Here is a 17,413-nt window from a genome sequence, read left to right on the forward strand (position 1 = left end):
ACGTCAGCCCAAACCTGAGGCCACCCCTCCTGGCTGCACTGGGTCCTCTCCACTACACCCAGTTGTGCCACTGGGTCCCCGGCCACTCACTCCAGTATCTGCACTGGGGCATTCCCCACTCGGTCCAGGAGGTGACACCATGGCCAGGGGCTCCTCCACTGCCAGTCTGGCTGGGGGGGCCGGCCCAAATGCCCTCCTAGCCCAGGTGTTCCCAGTCCCTGGCACTGAGCCCTTGCAGCACACACTCCCATGGCCCAGCTCTGGCTCCTGTCCCTGGCTCTGCTGGGCTTGGCAGAGTTTGGGCCCGTTCCCCTTTAGTCCTGCAGGTTCCCAGCTGAGCAGCTGCAGAGCACAGAACCTGGCTGGGATCAACCTTCTCAGCCCTCCTTGTGTGTGACAGGCCAGGCTTGGTTCCCTGGGCTGCCTCCCTTGGCCCCTGCCCCTGGTTTCCCTGGGTGTTGTGGTTTGGGGTTCGGTGCCCTCTGTGCTGTCCCTGCAGCCAGTGAAGCTGCTCCTGGAGCAGAGCCCCTGAATGGAGCAGAGCCTCTGCTGCCACACCCCCTCCCTCCCCCAGTGCCACCCCCTGTCCCCTGCCCGTCTGCAGCACAGAGCTGGAGTCAGCCCCAGCTGTGGCTCCCCTCAACACAAAGGAGACACAGAGCAGCAGAGTCCAAATCAAGTCCTTTATTAGCAGAGCGTGCAGGGCATGAGGCTGAAGCAGCCCTTCAGGCAGCTCTCCAGGAGGGCTTGGCCCTGGCATTGCCAGCGGGGTTGCCGCAGCTGCCCAGCAAAAGCCCCTGACACCTCGCTGGGGCAGAGCCAGCTGGTGCCACCTTGTGCAGAGCCCGGCTCCGGTGCCACCAGCCTGCCTGGACAGCAGCAGCGCTGCCCCGAGGGCTGCTGAGGAAGGTGCTGGCAGACGGCATTCTCCACATGGGGCATTCCAAAGGCTTTTGCTCAGCAGCGAGGCCAAGGGCAGGAGCAGCTCGTGCCGGGGCTGAGGGCTGGAGGGAAGGGCAGCAGCCCCAGGCACCTGAGCAGGAGGGGCTGCCCTGGGCAGAGACACAGCACCTCTGAGACAGGGAGGGAAAGCACTGCCTGAGCCTTGGGCTGATCGTGTCACTGCTTTCCTGAGGCCACAGGCACAACAGCTGCTGCTGGGAGAACAGCCTCAGTTGGTCCAGGAGGCTGCAGTAAGGGAGGCATGGATGACACCCAAAAGCCAAGCAGCCCAGCTGGCAGCCAGCCTGGAGCTGGCCTCAGGTCCCACAGCCCTTTCTCCACGCAGGACACCTCCTTGCTGCAGGAAAACTGCCTCTGGGGCACTGTCCCTTCTTGTCGGGATTGTTATGGGTTTGTATCTTGAAAAGAGCAGAGCAGTTGTTGGTTGCTGTGAATTTGTTCATTACAGGAGCACAGCAGTCTCAAATACAGGAGTCTAAAGCTATAAAGGCCGTGTTAAAGCTTTCACCATAGAGTCCCAGTTAAAGCAGAAGCAGCTCCCTGGTGCAAAGTCCTGGGCAGAGGCAGGAGCAGCAGTTCTCTGGTACAGAATCCTGGCTAAAGGTGGATGCTGTGCCCTGGTACAGAGTGTCAAGCAGAGGCAGAAGCTGCAGTCTGGTACAGAGTCCTGAGTAGAGGCAAAAGCTCCCTGGTCTTTCTTCTTCGGTTCTTTTCTTGTTCTTCTTCTTTCACGTGATGGTAGTGATGATGATGATGGTGGAGGAAGAGAGAGAGTGAGAGAGCGAGCCACTCCCCAGTGCACAGATTTTTATTTACAAATTACCCAATAAGCTAAAAACACAAACTTGAAGCATTTCTTCTAGACTTATTAGAATTCTGGTTCTAGAATATGAAAGTTACGTCTAACCTAGCATGTAGCCTATCCTATCTGAAAAATGGAAGCAATATTCTTACTATGTTTCTCTTATGTCTAAAACTATGTTTTTGAGCTCTCACTGAAACTTGTTTTTGAAGCTTGTTTTTTCCACTCGATTCTAAGGCTTTTGCTCTTTAAGGCACTTAAAACGTATTTGTGCTTGCTTAAAACTAAGATTTCTATTTCTGCTTCATATCTATTCAACTTAATAATATTTCGACTTACTTAAAACTAAAGCTTACACCTCTATTTCATGTCTATGTGGCTTAATATACGTTAATTTCTCTAAAAACTTTAATTCCTACATACTGTTCTCTCTCTGAGGGACTCAGAGAGGCCTCTGTTTTCACATTCCAGCAGTCCCTTCTTGTCTCACAGCAGCTGAGTCAAGGGGTGCTTTGAGTGCTGCCTTTGCCCTTGGGCTCAGGATTGGCCATGAGGCTGATCCCCCCAAGGAGGGGGTTTGGTTTGGCTCTAGGACAAAACAGAGAGAAATGTTTATGGCAAGAAGGCAAGAGGATTCTGGCTTTCTCATGAAGGGAGGCAATTGCAGATTGATGGCTTCACTAATGAACATTATTTCACCAAATTTGGGAACGATTGGATACCATTGTCTTCACTGGGCTTGAGAGGGTCGTCATTGTAACTGCATTTTGTGGAGAGCCTGGTACAAAGTTCTCCTAAACTGCAAAGCCACCGTGGTTCTTCCTTGCCATGGATGTGGCCTAACGCCGCTCCAGCTCGGACAGAGCTTCCTGCTTGGTAATTCTCTGCCACGCCAAAGGGATTTCTCCTTTGCCATGAAACCTCCTATTGTACAAAGCTTCCAGCTGTGTCCTGAAACGAGACACAAACCATTTCCAGTACGCCTGCATGGATGAATCAGGAAGAATTCTCCAAGTGGAAACAGGAGGTCCAGCATTACGGTATGTTTTGTAAGGGATCCATGAGCCACCAGGAAATCTGAATTCACAGTCACTTGCAACAAGACTGGAACAAATATCAATGACCAGGTGGTCTGTCCCATACCATGTGAATCCCGTCAGAGCTTCTGGGCGATGGAAGACCAGCTGATGGTCTCCATCATGATTCCACATGGTGTTTGTGCAGACAGCCCCACAAAAGGGACACTGCTCCCAGCACCCTGAAAAATGCTCTGCCAGGATGGTGTGAGGCTGCCTTGAAAATGAGCTCATGTCAGCACCAGCCAATTCTTTCATGAGCCTGTCCCTCAGGTCGTCCAGAGCTTTTGCCATGGCACTGCTCAGGAACTCAATGTCTGTGACCTCCTGGTGCTCGATGCTCTTCAAGTCACTTCTGGGCAAGTTGATCACCTCTGTCAGTTCCCTGCAAAATTCATCCAGCCAAAGAGAGATTTTGTCTTCTCTGTCTTTTCTGTCTTTGACAATTTGGGTTGATAAAGAAACAGCAGAGAGGATGTTTCCATAGAGAGATTCAAGGGAGGAATCTAAAAACATCCCCAGCCTCCTACTCCCATCTAAACAATAACTCTTAACTTGTCTCTCAATATAATTCTGAAAAAAGTCTTTTGGAGACCTAAGGTACTGCTTGAAATACTCAAAATTTTCTTGTTCAGCCAGGTATCTCAGGATGCAAACTTCCAAATTGGCTCTGTTGCCCCTGAAGTCTGGGAATTTGCTCTTCATGTCGCCAGAAATGGCTTTAGCTGTCCTCTCAAAGACCGCCTTGCGAAGAGCTGGTTCAATCTTGTCACAAAGGAAAACAGCAAAAGTTGTGATGGAAGTGGCTCCTTGGCAGGAAATCTGGAAACATTGGAAGAAATCTTCTCTCTTGCTGCTCAGGTACACAACTGGGTCATTTGCCTTTTGGAATGCTTCGTGCATGGCTTTAAACCTTTCAGCTGCCATTTTGCACAGATACAGAGACAAATCGATGCTGTACTCTTTGTTAAAGGTACGTTTTGCATTGCTGGGGACAGAGTCTACACCCTTCTGGACTTCATTGAGTATTTCATGAATAAAATTCCGACTATAATCTCGTTTCTCCTCTTCCTTCTTATCAATGTTTGCCTTCACACACGCTATGATATCATCAGTGATGTTCTGAAAATTGATCACATCAGCATCGCAAATGCTCCTGGGATCTGTGATAATGCCTAGGAACTTTTTCTTTGTGATGTGTTTGTCCTTGTCAAAAGAAAATCCTCTGCTTTTGGGAAATGACCTGATCCGTTCATGGAAACCTGGCTCCTTAAAGTGCTCTAGAAGGACATCTTCGATTTCTGCATCAATATCCACCCGTTCTGGCGGACGAGCAGCACGGGAGACTTCAGCAATCCAACTGTTCCAGACAGAGGTAAAGTTGTCCTTCAGTTCTCTCTCACTAAGGCTCTTCCCTTTCAGAGTCATAGCCAGCTCCCTACTCCTTCTCAGGAGCTCATCTTCATATTCCAACTTCCTTGCATCCAGTTTCCTCTGCTCCTTCTGTAGCTCAATAAGATGCTCACATTTCTTTTTTGTTTCATGAAGAAGACTTGCTTTTAGTTCTTTCAGCTTCAGCTCTGTGCTTGATTTCCACTGGATCAGTATCTCACGGTCTTTGTCTTCCCTGAAATACTTTTCCACTTCTTTCTCAATGGCATCATTTGTGTCTTTCACCAGCCCTTCAAGGTGTTCTCTGGTGACATTCTGCAAGTCCCCATTCCGAATTTTGTTGTTCATTCTCATCTGTACATCTAAGAAGTGACTCCTCAGCCTCCAGGTCCACTGACTAAAGGCACTTTCCAGTTTCCTGTACGCAGCAATCTCCAGGGAATTCTTGAAGCTGAAAACAAAGTTTTCATTCACCAAAGCATTCCAGAGGTCACTGATACGATCTTTCAGACTCGAGAGCCTCAAAATGCTGCGCTGTGACTGCTGCTTGGCAGCCTGGAGGATTTTGCTCTTTAGTTGCTGGACGTTCCGGCTGTAGGTGGGGTTGGGCGGTGCCATTGGGGGGTTTCCTTCCCACAGGTGAGCAAAGTAGTGAATGTGGGTGTTCACATCAAAGCCAATGACGTCGCTGAAGGAGGAGACGTCACAGAATTCCTGCTGGGCAGCTACCCTGGTCATTTCATCCAGCTTTTCCTGCAAACGCCTTTGTCCTTCCATGTTCTGCTCCTTGGCAGTTGCTTCTCCCACGTTTTGGTGCACAAAGAGGCAGCTTGGGGAAAGATTGACTTTCTTCATCCTCAGGAAAGCCTGCACAGCGATCTGGAGAACATCTTGCATTTCTGATGGATTTTCTCCAAAGATATTGATCACAGTCAAGTTGCCGACACCAATGACAAATGTGGCCAGCTCATTGTCATGGTTCAGGGACTGTTTATTGGCCATCTCGATGGCACGAAGTCCCTCTGTGTCAACCACCAGCAGAAAGTCAAAGCCCAAGTCCTGCTGCAGCTCCTTGCCCAGTGGGATGAGCTGCATGAAGGCTCCACGGGTGCATCTCCCCGCGCTGACATTGAACTGCAGCCCAAACATGGCATTCAGCAGGGTGGACTTGCCTGTGCTCTGGATGCCGAGCACGGAGAGCACAAACACTCGTTTGTCCCCCAGCCTCTCAATTAGGCTGTCAAAGATTGCTCCCACCCAGCGCAAGGGCAGGTAAGAAGCGTCCCCATCCATCAGCTCCACAGGATACCCTGACACCATCAGCTCTGCTGCAATTTCAGGCAGTTTGGCAAATTTGTTTTCTTCGGACTTCATTAATTCCAGAGCTTCATAAATCTGCCCAACTTCTCTCAGAAAGTGCTCCAGGCCAATGGATGAATCGTTGATTTCATCAGAGATGGCATTCAAGCGACACAGTAATGGTGCATTCTCCTTAGGTTTTTTCTTGCTTTTCTTTCCTGAGAGGATTTCAGTCCATAACTTGTGATAGTCGATCCTCAGTTCTTCAAGGCGACCACAGGACAGCTCGTCCATAAACACTTTCATCCACTGCAGGAAATATTTCTTGTTATCTGCTGGCTGGGCCTGGAGAAAGCCAAGGAATGATTTCATCAGCTGATTGAGAGGGAAAGCTTGATCCAGTTGCTTTTTTCTTATTGCTTTCTTCTCATATTCAATTTGGCTGCGATGATGCTCAATGCTCTTGTTCCCCTTCTCCTGCAGGCGAGTGAGTTCTTTGTCCTTTTTGCACCACTGGTACCACAGTTTTCCTTGAAGAGGCAGCAGCTGGGATTTGATCTCAGACAGCTTCTCTCTCTTCAGAAGGTCCACCAGCTCCTTTGCCTTTGCTTTGGCTGTCACACACGCAGGTTGATCTGCATCCACCACAAATCCGTGCTGGCGAGCTTTGTCCGCGCAGGCTTCCAGGCTGAAACGTGGATTCGACCCTTCCAGGAGATCTCTGATCATTTTGGTCAGCTGGTCCATCAGTTCTGCTTCGTTTTTGTTCTTGATCCCTATTGTTATGGTTTTGCTGGATTGTCCAGTTGCAGTGTTCTCTTTTTCAGTGAGAAGACAAATCAAAGGCCTTTGTGACTGCCACAGGTCCTGCAGAAGCTTTTTGCCCCTGTTGTCCATGTGCTCCGAATCTGAAACAAGAACAACGTTGACAGCAGATATGTCCTGCAGGAACTGCAGCTGTGCTCCGTGCTCCCTGGCGTCTCCATGCAGGTTACAGAAAGCCACACAGCACTCAAAGGTGTCATCAGGGCTTCCCCGGGGGCAGTACCAGGCGATCTCCACCACCCCTTCCATCAGCAGCCGCTCTCTGGTGCTGCCTCTGCAGTGGCGGTGGAAGAAAGTGTCGTGTTTGCGTTTGCTCAGCAGAGCGTTCAGGAGCTGAGACTTGGAAGAGGAGGCCGAGCTGCCAATGCGGATGAAGGACACGATGGGTGTCTGTGCCTGGAAGATGAGTTTGTTGTTGTAACTCTTTGTTTGGGCCTGCTTTCCTGACTTCTCTGCCTCTTTCCAGCTCCTCTGGATTTGGCTGAGGGCGTAGAGCGGGAACTCGATGTGAGAAGTGCAGGGGTTGGGCAGCAGCAGAGGCAGCGCCAGTTGGCAGAAGGCCAGCTTGGTTGCAAGGGACTGTCTCAGGAAGTCATCAGCACAGTGGAAAATGGCCATCTGCAGGTCCATGGGGTGCACATGGCCGTCCCTGCTTGCACATTCAGGGGCTGCTCCCATCAGATTATCAAGGAAGTTTTCAAAGGAGTCTGAGTGTTGGTCCTTTTGCTCTCGGGTTTGTGGCATGGGCGCAAGGCCTGGGTTGTTCTCTTCCCAGCAAGTCAGGTACCTCACCTGGTAATCCACAGTTAACAGCTTTTGCAAGAAGTATAATGGCAGTTCCTTGGCCTTGCTGGGCTGGCTGTCCTGCAGAGATATCTTGCAGATGGTGCGGAAATCTCCCATTCCCATTTTTCTTGGATAGCGACTTTCGAGTCCAAGGCGCTTGAGCAACTGGAGGAACTCCTGGTTTGCAATGGCTTCTTTTGCTTTGGATTGGCTGCTGTCTGACTTGGATTGGCACTGACTGGGTGGCTCAGGTGTTGTAAAAGTGTCTTCCAGATCTGTGAGTATTTTTTGCATCCTCTGTTCATCCCATTCCTCATCCAAGCTCCCACTGATCAAGGAATGCAAGTCCCGTTCCAGCCTCTCCCAGTCTGTGTCTGCACTGTGCTTTTGGAGGAGGTTCTTTATCCGTGTGGACCACAAGCCTTTCATGTGATCTTCCATGAAAACTAAACGCTCCCTCTTCTGCCTAGGGGACAGCTTTTGACTTTCTGGTGTCACAGTCAGACCCATCAGCAGAAGGGAGGCCTCAGCTCTGTCGGCATCTTGCTCCTTCAGGTTCACATACTCCTCATGTGCCGCTTCCATTTCCTTGGCCATGTACTGAATTTCTGGGTGTCCAAGGAGGTGCTGAAAAGTGCTGCTTTCCACCTGGTACCCTGTGCTGGTGGCAATCAAGAGCACCAACAGTTCCATGTCCTTCTTGTCCCGTTCCTGGAGAGACTGGAGTAAGGAATAAATGGCGAGGCTGCTGGTCAGGGTGGCTTCTATCTTTGCTTCATGAATGGCAGAAGCAGAGCTTCTTGGTGCGTAGGTGACAGCACAGATGTGCTCCTTCATTTGCTGCAGTGTTTTGATGAGGTCTTCAAGCTCAGAGATTTTGGGAGATCTGGGAAGCGAGTGCTCAGTCTGGAAGATCCACTGCATAATGAAGGAAGCCTCAGAGAAGTCCTTGACAGAGTAGATATGAGGATCCAGGAGGGTTTTCAACATTACCTTGATAGAAGTGGTGTTTTCTGGAGGTGACTCCTGGCAGCTCTGCACGGTGTTCACCAGGAAATCCTGCAGGGCTTTGTGTGACAGGCACACATTGATCCACACACTGTGGTTCCTGGTTTTTGCATTCAGATCATCTTTGAGCTCCATCAGCGTGAACAGCTTCCTTTCAACCATTGTCACCTCCCAGGCCTTCACAGTCTCCATGAAATCTCTGGCCTCTTGCACTGCACTGCCCAGTTCCTCTCCAAAAATGGTGCCATCACTCTCATTCGTCAGCGCTTTGTACGCATCCCTGAGGGCTCTGCTCATCTGAGCAACAGAGTTAAAATCCCCGCAGTGATTGCACAGGATGACGTCCCACACTGGGATCAGCTCAAAGCCGCGGTCGATCACGCACCACGTTGTGTTATCAGACACGAGCCCCGTTTTCCACTGAGGAAGAGAAGTTGTGTCTGCTGGGCCCCCTGTGTTGACCACATAGAGCTGAATTGCTCTATAGGAACCCTCTGCAACTCTTCCCAGGACAGAATCCTGCGAGCTGGATTTGGATACATCCACAGTCCCTTCTACACTGGCCCGGATACCACCCCAGCTGCCCCCAACAAAGCTGTTCAGTGCTTCAGATGTTTGTCGCTTCATCTCTCCACGCTCCTCAGCTCGGAATCCTTCTGTGGATGCCTTCCACCAGAATATCCCCCCAAAGTGGAGGGGACCCTGGTTTATGTGAGACCCAAACTTGCTAAAGAAACTCTCACACATCTTCACAAACATGGGGTTGTCTTCCTTCTGAGTGACCCCCAAAATCTTTTCCATGTCTTGCAGCTCCCTCAGAGCTGCATCTGAGAGGCGAAGCTGATGCCTTTGGAAGTAGCAGGAGGCCAGGGGGATGTACTGGAACTTGGTGGTGCAGAAGTAGCTCTGCTCAGAGTGGGACTGGTGGGTGTCCTGTGTCTGCGAGGAGCTGCTGTGATCTACACTCTGTCCCACATTAATCCCCCAGAACGCAAATTTGGCAGAAACGCTCATGCTGAACCCCAGCTGCTCCATGGACTTGGTGAAAGTGGATTCTTCTGCAGAAGAGGAGAACTCCCTCCTCTCAAGCAGCGATCCCTGCTCCGGACCGGCGAGCTGGAATCCCTCAGGCACCCTGAGGAGCTGCTCTCGTGTTGCCAGCACATCTCCAGCTCTGCTGCTTCTGTAGATGCCCTGCAGGGCCAGTCCCCCCGACGCCCGCCTCAGCACCTCGGTGTCAGGGATGTTCTCCCTCCTGCCTGCTGACACCTCCTGCAGCTGCTCCAGCTGCTTCTGGATGTTCTCCAGCATTTGTGCCAAGGGTTCCTTTGGTGATGGCCAGAACTCTTTGGGAATCTCCATGGCTTGCCACAGAGTCTCTGCTTTCTTCCTCAGCTCATCCTGGCTGTGGCTGCGACTGTTGAGCATTTCTGTCAGATCTTTCAGGGCTTGTTTGGCCACTTCTTGCCTTTGCTTTATCTTCTCCAAGAGTTCCTTCTGCGCTTCTTTAGAGGCTGTTTTGTCATCTGTTATTTTCAGGAGTTTCTGAAGAGCCTTTTTCTCCCAGGGTTGCTGTACTTCACACTCCAGTTTGAGGTAGTCTTTATATTCCAGATGTTGCAGGGCTTCTCTGCACTTGATTCCCAGGATCTGCGACACTTTGGGCAGCCAGTATCCAGCATCCAGTCCTTCTTTCTGAAATGCCTCTGCCAGGAGCTGTGCCTTTGCACCTCCCTCTTGTGTGTCCTCCTGCGAAGCCATGGCTGTGGAGGAAGCAAAGAGACTTTCCCTGAGGTGTTGTCAGAGGCCCCGGCCTCCTGGCAGAGGCTCTGCAGCAGCTGCGGGGCTGGGGCTGCTCCCACCCGGCTGCAGGAGCCCGGCCTGGGATGGCACAAGAGCCAGGCTCTCCTTCCCAGCAGCCTGGATGTGGCTGCTGCTTTCCTGTTTGCAGGATCAACCCTGAAGCTGAGTGTGAATAACAGACACAACACAGACACAGAGACACACAGATTCAGCCACTCAACCTGCCCTGGACATGGTGCTGCCTTCACCATCACCCACATCCTCCCAGCTGAACTCCTCAACCCACAAGTGCAGACACTTGGGGCATTCCTGGCTCCCTGGAGCACTGGCACAGCCCCTCTGCCACCCAACAGCCCTGCCTGCATCCTGCACCCTCTGCCCAGCCCCACGGCTGCCCTGCTCGCTGCCTGGCCCAGCCTGCTGCTCCCAGCACCCAGAGGCAGCGCTCACACACTCCACTCCCCCCATGGCACCCCACACTCCCCAGACACACTCGCCCCACAGCCAGCACGGCCACACGGGCTCTGACCTGTGCTCCTGCTCCAGCTGCCAGCACAGCCCCTGCCTGACCCCACTCACACCTCGTCCCAGGAGCTGCTTCCTGGCACACTCAGGGGGGAAAATCCACCTTGTCCCTGCCCACAGCTGTGCCTGGGGCATCCTGGTGGCCCTTCAGGAGATACCAGAGACTTTGGGAGAGGTGCCCTCCATCGTCTCCTTCTGTTAGCACAGAGGGTCTCGTTATGCAGGTGCCCATTGGAGGCCATCTCAGCATCAGCAACCACGGAGCCACTGAGCTTAAAATCTCTGGAGACAGAAGGAAAAGTGGCTGCAAACCTTCAACCTTGGCCTTGATGGGAGCAGACTCCAGGCTCCTCAGGGACGAGTTACAGAGTGTCCCTGGGAGATGGCTCTGAAAGGTATTGGGCTCGGCTCTTGTCTTGGGGATAGTTTTTATCCCAGAGCCAGGTTGGTTTTGGTTTGTGTCTCGAGTTGTCACTGTTTCTCGACCCAGTGTCTCAGAAATATCACAATGTGTGAAGAGCGGCCCAGGATTCAGTGTGGGATTGGGGGTTAGGGGCTGCTTTTCCTTCCAGCAGGGCTGATCAACACAGGCATGATGCTATACAATTGGTCTGACAGGAGATCTTCTTGTCCTATATTTTTTGCATTTTTTCTTCTGTTTTTTTTTCTTGCTTAGCACTGTGACCAGGGCTTGCCAACTTACTTCTCTGCTCCTCTGCTGCTTGGGAGCCCAGAGCTGGGAGCACCCCCCAGCCCCACCAGGCCCGAGCTCAGGACCAGCCCTTGCCAGTGAGCCGTGCAAAGGAGCGCTCCCCCAGCCAGCCCCCCCTCCTTTGGGGTGTTTTGCTGCACTCCAATTCGCATCCCAGGTCTGCAGTGGTGCTGAGTGGCCACAGGTGCTCCCTGTGGGCTGTGCAGGGGAAGCCAACTCTCCTCTCCCCTGTGCCAAAGCCGCCATTGCCAGCGCAGAGGCTCCACAGCGCCCCCTGCAGGCGTGGAGGAATCATCGCACCCGCCCTGCCTGGCCAGGAGCCACCAGCGCCCCTGCTGGCTGTGCCTGGAACTGCACCAAGGGCAGCCACCTGACAGGTGAGATAAGGCTGGGATGGTGTACAAAATGGAAAGACAGAAACTTCCAGAGATACTGATGGGCTTGATTTGCAGCCTTGGAAGAAGCTTGCATTGATGTAAAAATAAAAGTATGCAGTAAGCAAAAAAAATTATAAACTTATGCTTCTATAGTTGTAAGTAAGGATATGACTTAAGTAAATAAGAAACTGTATTGGGTAGGATGGAGAAGGACTTTGTAGTGTAGTGATGTAACTGTATATGCTAAGCTAAGAGTTTAGATATTAGAAGTATATGTGTGTACGTGTAATAGTAGACCATTGGATAAAAGTACACGCAGTGAGGCAGAATTAAGTAAAGGTGATAGGTAAGAAAAACAAAATGAAATTCTCAGCAACTTTCCATTGGATTACAATGTTATATATTGCCTTATAATGGAGAAACCTGTGACCACTCTGAGCTATGGCTGAATTCTTGCCCCTCTAAAATCTCACGGCCTTGGAGGCTGATGTCTATCTGAGTAATAAATCGATTTTAGACCAAGAGTAGTCCCATCCCTGCATTAAAGCAATGGTAATAGGATGTGGTTTCTGGTTTTGTTTGTTGCTGCTGCTGTTGTTGTTTGTTTCTCTTGATATATATGGGTATTTATACTTTGGTAAATACCTGCTATGCCTTTTCCTGTTCCTTTGCCTGGTAGCCCCATAATTTCAAAGTTACAATAATATGGAGAAAAGGGGATTGGATTCTCCATTCCGAGAAGGTACCTGCCTTCCTTGGCAGACACCTGTCTTATAAACCAGTACAGGTCCATCACTGCTGGTTGCTTTATATGGAAAAACCCCCAAAGGACATGGCAGTCATGGGTCACAGCCACTACGGACTCAAGAAGCAAAATCCTGCTTATCTTACCCTCAATTCCCTTTCACAACACATTAACCCATGGAGTTGATCGAGGACAGCTCAGTTAATCTGAGCTTTTTGGATTACAGTCAAGCTTTCCATCTTGCCTACCCCAGCTTCCCGGTGTGTCCCTTCCAACTCAGGCCATTCCATCATTCCATGATTCTCACCTTAATGGACCTGCAGCTTTCACTGGACACCTGCCTTTAAACCTTGGGGGTATCTGACACTGTCATACAACCCTGAAAATTGTCCCAGTCTCAGTTCACTTCGATACAGGACACATTTATTCCTTGTAAAAAATCCTTCTGAGCATTCAGCCTCCATCTCACCAAGGCACAACACTCTTACCAGAACAGGAATGGATCCCAGGGTCTTGGACTCAGCTAGAGATCTGAGGGCTCCAGCCCCAACCAGAGCACTCAGTGGCAGCTTTCCCTCAGCAATCCCTGCACATTTGGGCAATCTGAGCAAGGGCTGTGGGCTCTGGTTTCCCTCACCCACCTCACAGCAGATGCTCCCGTTCTCCCAGCCTTGGCTTCCCAGCAGACACTGGCAGCCGAGGGCCCCAGCTCAGGGGACACAGCCCAGCAGCAGTGGCAGGCCTGGGGCACACGGCAGGGTGTGCAGAAGAAGATGGGAAGCACTCGAGAACTCAGGAGGAAGAGCAGCAGGAAGGCAAGGCCCAAAATCCTAAAGGAGAAGAGCAGGCAGTCAGGAGAAGGCAACCCATGAGCACGGCAGATTCATTCCAGGGAGCCCTGGAGGCCAACCCTTCTCCTCCACTGGGGACGGCAGAAGCAGGAAAAGCCACTGGCTCGAGACAAGGACAGTTGAGCAGCAGAGGAAAGCTGGGCGTGCTGGCAGAGCACAGCAGAGACTTCGGGCACCGAGGGCCCTCGCTGGGCACATGTCCAGCTGCTCCCTGGACAGCAGAGCCCCAGTGTGGGACAGCTGCTCAGGAAGGGAACTGCTGGCTCAGGGTCGCTGCTGGAGCTTGTCCCCTTGGGCACTTGTCCCAGCCCTGTCCCCTCCCAAATCCTGTCCCACTGGAGCACTGCCAGCACTGGTTCAGTCTCAGGAGCCAGAGGTTGCCCTGGACAAAGTTAACTCCAGCCCAGCCACACCCTGCACCTTCCCCCAGGCACCCTTGGCAGTCCCTGCACGGCTCCCCATTGCTGCAGGAACAGGGAAAAGCCCCGTGCGACTGTGTCAGTGCCCGCAGAGAGGCTCTAAGCACATTCAGGGCATAACTCGGGATCCAGCTCCTCTCTTGTAGAACACGCAAGAAGTAACAAGCAGCAGGACGTGCCGCACCCCGTTTCATGGGAACAGCCCCCCGAGAGTGTTTTCCCCAGCCCTGTCCCAGGGAAAGGGGCTCTGGCAACACCGACACCTTTGTGGGGCTGTCCCAGGGAGCAGAGCGCTCTGGGTGCTGACGCTCAGACTGTAAGAGAGGAGAATCCCACCCTCCCTGCACGGGGAGGAAAAGGAAGAACTGAGTCTGGGCTGGGGACAGAGCAGGATGTGCCGTGCGTGCCCCTCATCCCCACGGGGCTGGCCTGCTCCCGAAGGAGCGGCTCGGGGGCCAGGAACCCCCCCGGCATCAGTGCCATGGCTCGTGCCATGCGGGGAGCGCAGCCATCCGGCCCCAGCTGTGAGCCCGGCCCCCCTCCCAGCTCAGCCCCGCAGCGCACACGGCTCCCCCGAGCTCCCCCAAAGCGGCTGCCAGCAAAGGCGGCTCCTGCAGCCCACGCTCGGAGCAGACAGCGCCCGCCCGCTGCCCTCAGAGCCCTCTTCTCCTGCCCTGCCATCTCCGCAGCCGTGGCAAACACACGCAACAGGAGGCAGGAGACCAACAAGATCCCGCTCCTGCTGCTGCCGGCTCCCAGCGCACAGCTCATCCCGCGGGCCCTACCTTCTCCCTCCGTGTCCCGCAGCTCCGGGGATGCGACAAGTCCAGCACAGCCCACCCAGCCCGGCTACTTTAGAGGGAGCTGCTTCCCCTTTTATAGGAGGAGTCGGAGAGCAGCTACTGATTTCCTATAAATCATGTGTTTTCCTGTAAATCCTGTAGATCTATATCCCTGCAGCGGTATGAAAGTGAAACTGCTGCTGCCTAGTTTGGAGTGAAAATATTTCGGCGAGACATGGATTTGATGTGGGCAGTTTTCTCCAACCTTAACGATTCTGTGACTCCATGAAAGGCAGCAGAAGCCGCTACCTTGTCCCTCCGTGTCCCGCATCTCCCGGGATGCGAGAACTCCAGCACAGCCCACCCAGCCCCAGCTCTTCTGCAGGGAGCGGCTTCCTGTTCTGTGGGGGCAGTCGGAGAGCAGCTACTGCTTTCCTGTAAATCAAGTTTTCCTGCCGCAGTGTGAAAACGAAACTGCTGCTGCCTGGTTTGGGTGAAAAGAGGTGGAAGGAGGCGGTGCAGGCCCGGGCAAAGCGCAGGCATCGCCATCCCAAAAATCATCGCCGACTTCGGAGCAACCAAGCGAGCAGACAGACAGCGGGCAGGTACTCACACACGGTCATGGAGATACTGAGGCGTCAGGAGAAATAACGGGAAGGGTCTTCGTGTGCTGCTCCAACGAGGATCCGCCTTCTTGAATGCTCGAGGGACAAAGAGCCCCCGAAAAAGGCAGGGGTGGGTTTAAATATGGGGTGTGAAGGGGCGGAGCACAGCACTAAGGGCCAATGGTGCGAGGGCTCGGGGCTGGTTCCAAGGTGGGGAAAAGCAGAAACGAGCAACGGGAATGTGGGGGTGGAGAAGCGGGAAAAGGGAAGCCAATGGGAGAACAGGATACACAGAACATTCTGGAATTGGGGAGGATCTCAAGGATGACTTAACTTGGATTCATCTCCATAATAGGGTAAAGGATTCTGGGGGCGAGGCTTTCTAAACCTTCTCTGCACAAAGGGTGAGGTGCCCCAGGAGCTGAAGATTTCCTGGCTAATTTGGTTTCTGTATCCCTGGCAGGCTCCTGGGCCTCCACAACAGACTTGGGGATGTCAGAGTCTTTTCCAACTTGAATTCTTCTATGATTCCGTGAAAAGCAGCAGAAACAGATACCTTGTCCTTCCATGTCCCACAGCTCCCAGGCTGGGAGAAGTCCAGCACAGCTGATCCAGCCCTGGCTGTTTTGGAGGGAGCTGCTTCCCCTTTTATGGGGGCAGTGGGAGAGCAGCTGTAAATCCTGTAAATATATGTAAATCAATGTAAATCCCGTCAATCCATGTAAATTCCTGTAAATCATATGTTTTCCTGCAGCAGTGTGAAAGTGAATGGTCAGGAAGTGGATCAGTAATTTTGATTATTGGCCCAATCCTTGTCTAGGCTTTTAAAACTGCCCATAAATATTTTATTAGATGGACTGATGATATTCGGGCTGCTTTCAAACCGTTTAAGAAACCTCTCATGAGGGCTCCATCTTTGGGCTTGTCATGTCCCATGAGACCTTTTGAATTATTTCTTTATGCCAAGGCTGGCCCAGCTGTGAGCAGCTGGTGGTGTTGATTCAGGAACTCCTAAATTGACTCTGGGACAAAGCAGGACAGTCTTTGCAGCACAAATGAACTTGGAACAAAAAGGGGGGTGGCACTGCCTGTCTACCAAAGGGTTTTTTGGACCCTCAGAGCCACCTCCAGTGCTAATCCTGCTGGGTTTCTGTCACCACCAAAGCAGAAAGGACTCCAGGATTGATTGCCTATGAACCATCACAGGGGTTTATTGCAGCTGCCTGGATTTAAAGGACAGAGAACCCACACTGGGAGCTGTACACGGATGGAAAGAGCTTTGGTAGCCCTGGAAAAAACACATCAGGGTAGTCGAGCTGACCCTGAGAGAGGTGATTTTATCCAAGGCTCCAGATGTTCCCGTGGGCATTGGAGCTGAGTGAAAGAAAGTGAACATCTGGGGAGATTATTTTGGTGTAGTGCACGCCCTGGAGAGAGAGTGGTTTGCTATCAGCACAAGGTACCTCAGCCAAACGTGGGACACAAATATCACATTTCTTGGAAGCAGCAGAAAAAACAGCTGAGGTTGCAGTTCCTCACTATGGAACACACCAGACTGACACTAAAATCGGCTGCAGAGAAAATTTCTAATTTCTAAGTTTGGAGTATTAGAAAGCAGCCATTCCTTATTGCAGCACTGGTCATTTTTGGGAATTTGAGACTTTCTGTGCTTTTTAACACTGACCCCCAGGAGAACACTGCTTTTGACCTGAGGCCTTGGAGAAGGCTTCCAAAATTGAATAATAAAACTGAGATGATGGGTGTGTAGTTTGAACAGAAGTGTGTAATATCACATGGTAAAAAATGTGGAATTTGGGGTTTTAGAATGCAGTAATATATAGAGGGCAATGTGGAAATTTTAGGGCAGAGGTTTCTTTCTTCTCCACCTTTTTCTTCATGGTTTGGGTGATATTTTGTAACTGGATAGAAAATTCTGCATTGTGGGCCACGGGAGTTTGGTTATTGGGTTAAAAGTAAAAATAATTTAGGTGTTAGTTCTTAATTAAAAGGCCTTGTAGAGAATGAGATCCATCTCCATTTTTTGTTTGCTGGCTGGAAGTGCTGTAGCACTCACTGTAATACAGATTTAATAAACATTTGAGAATATAATACAGATTTAATAAACATCTGAGTCCAAACAAGAAATTCCATCTCACTCATTTCATCCCAACCCTGGCAGGAAAAAAAAAAAAAAAAGAAGATAAAACACGATAGGAAAGGTCCCTTTCCACCTTGGCTGGGGTGGAACTGGTGTGTCCAATCCCAGCCTGGACATCTGCAAATCCTGACAGGTTTAACTGAGAGAAATGAGGAAATTATTCCAATTGACCTCTCTTTGTTATCATGAGTGTTTCCTGGAGTGTGGCACTTGGTAGCAGAGCAGCTCCCAGGGGCTGATTTTGCTGATTTTCCTCACAGCTGAATTCTGAATTTGAGGTTTCCT

General features: G+C 51.5%; 1 protein-coding gene and 1 long non-coding RNA gene across 3 annotated transcripts; one reads left to right on the plus strand and one right to left on the minus strand.

Moving 5' to 3' along the window:
- Positions 1 to 669: 669 nt before the first annotated feature.
- On the minus strand, positions 670 to 14,451 carry LOC106860365 (interferon-induced very large GTPase 1-like). 2 transcript variants are annotated; one of them, XM_088162612.1, is made up of 3 exons: positions 14,369 to 14,451; positions 12,955 to 13,143; positions 670 to 9,914 (listed from the first exon to the last, which is right to left on the minus strand). In XM_088162612.1, exon 3 carries the CDS (start codon positions 9,910 to 9,912, stop codon positions 2,605 to 2,607), a length of 7,308 nt encoding a protein of 2,435 aa, XP_088018738.1. In that variant the 5' UTR covers positions 9,913 to 9,914; positions 12,955 to 13,143; positions 14,369 to 14,451; the 3' UTR covers positions 670 to 2,604. The 2 variants fall into 2 exon arrangements, with proteins under 2 accessions (XP_088018738.1, XP_088018739.1); XM_088162613.1 differs by lacking the exon at positions 12,955 to 13,143 and having other exon boundaries at positions 14,369 to 14,429.
- A 127-nt stretch (positions 14,452 to 14,578) lies between these two features.
- On the plus strand, positions 14,579 to 17,176 carry LOC148224561 (uncharacterized). The gene is made up of 2 exons (XR_015802776.1): positions 14,579 to 14,970; positions 15,434 to 17,176. It is a non-coding gene; the product is annotated as an uncharacterized LOC148224561 (long non-coding RNA).
- The last annotated feature ends 237 nt before the right edge of the window (positions 17,177 to 17,413 follow it).

Source organism: Sturnus vulgaris, chromosome 3 (genome assembly GCF_052056855.1).
Source record: "Sturnus vulgaris isolate bStuVul1 chromosome 3, bStuVul1.hap1, whole genome shotgun sequence".
Lineage (NCBI taxonomy): Eukaryota > Metazoa > Chordata > Aves > Passeriformes > Sturnidae > Sturnus > Sturnus vulgaris.

Coding starts and splice junctions, on each gene's coding strand:
- LOC106860365 (XM_088162612.1), bottom strand. CDS start 9,912: ATGGCTTCGCAGGAGGACACACAAGAGGGAGGTGCAAAGGCACAGCTC.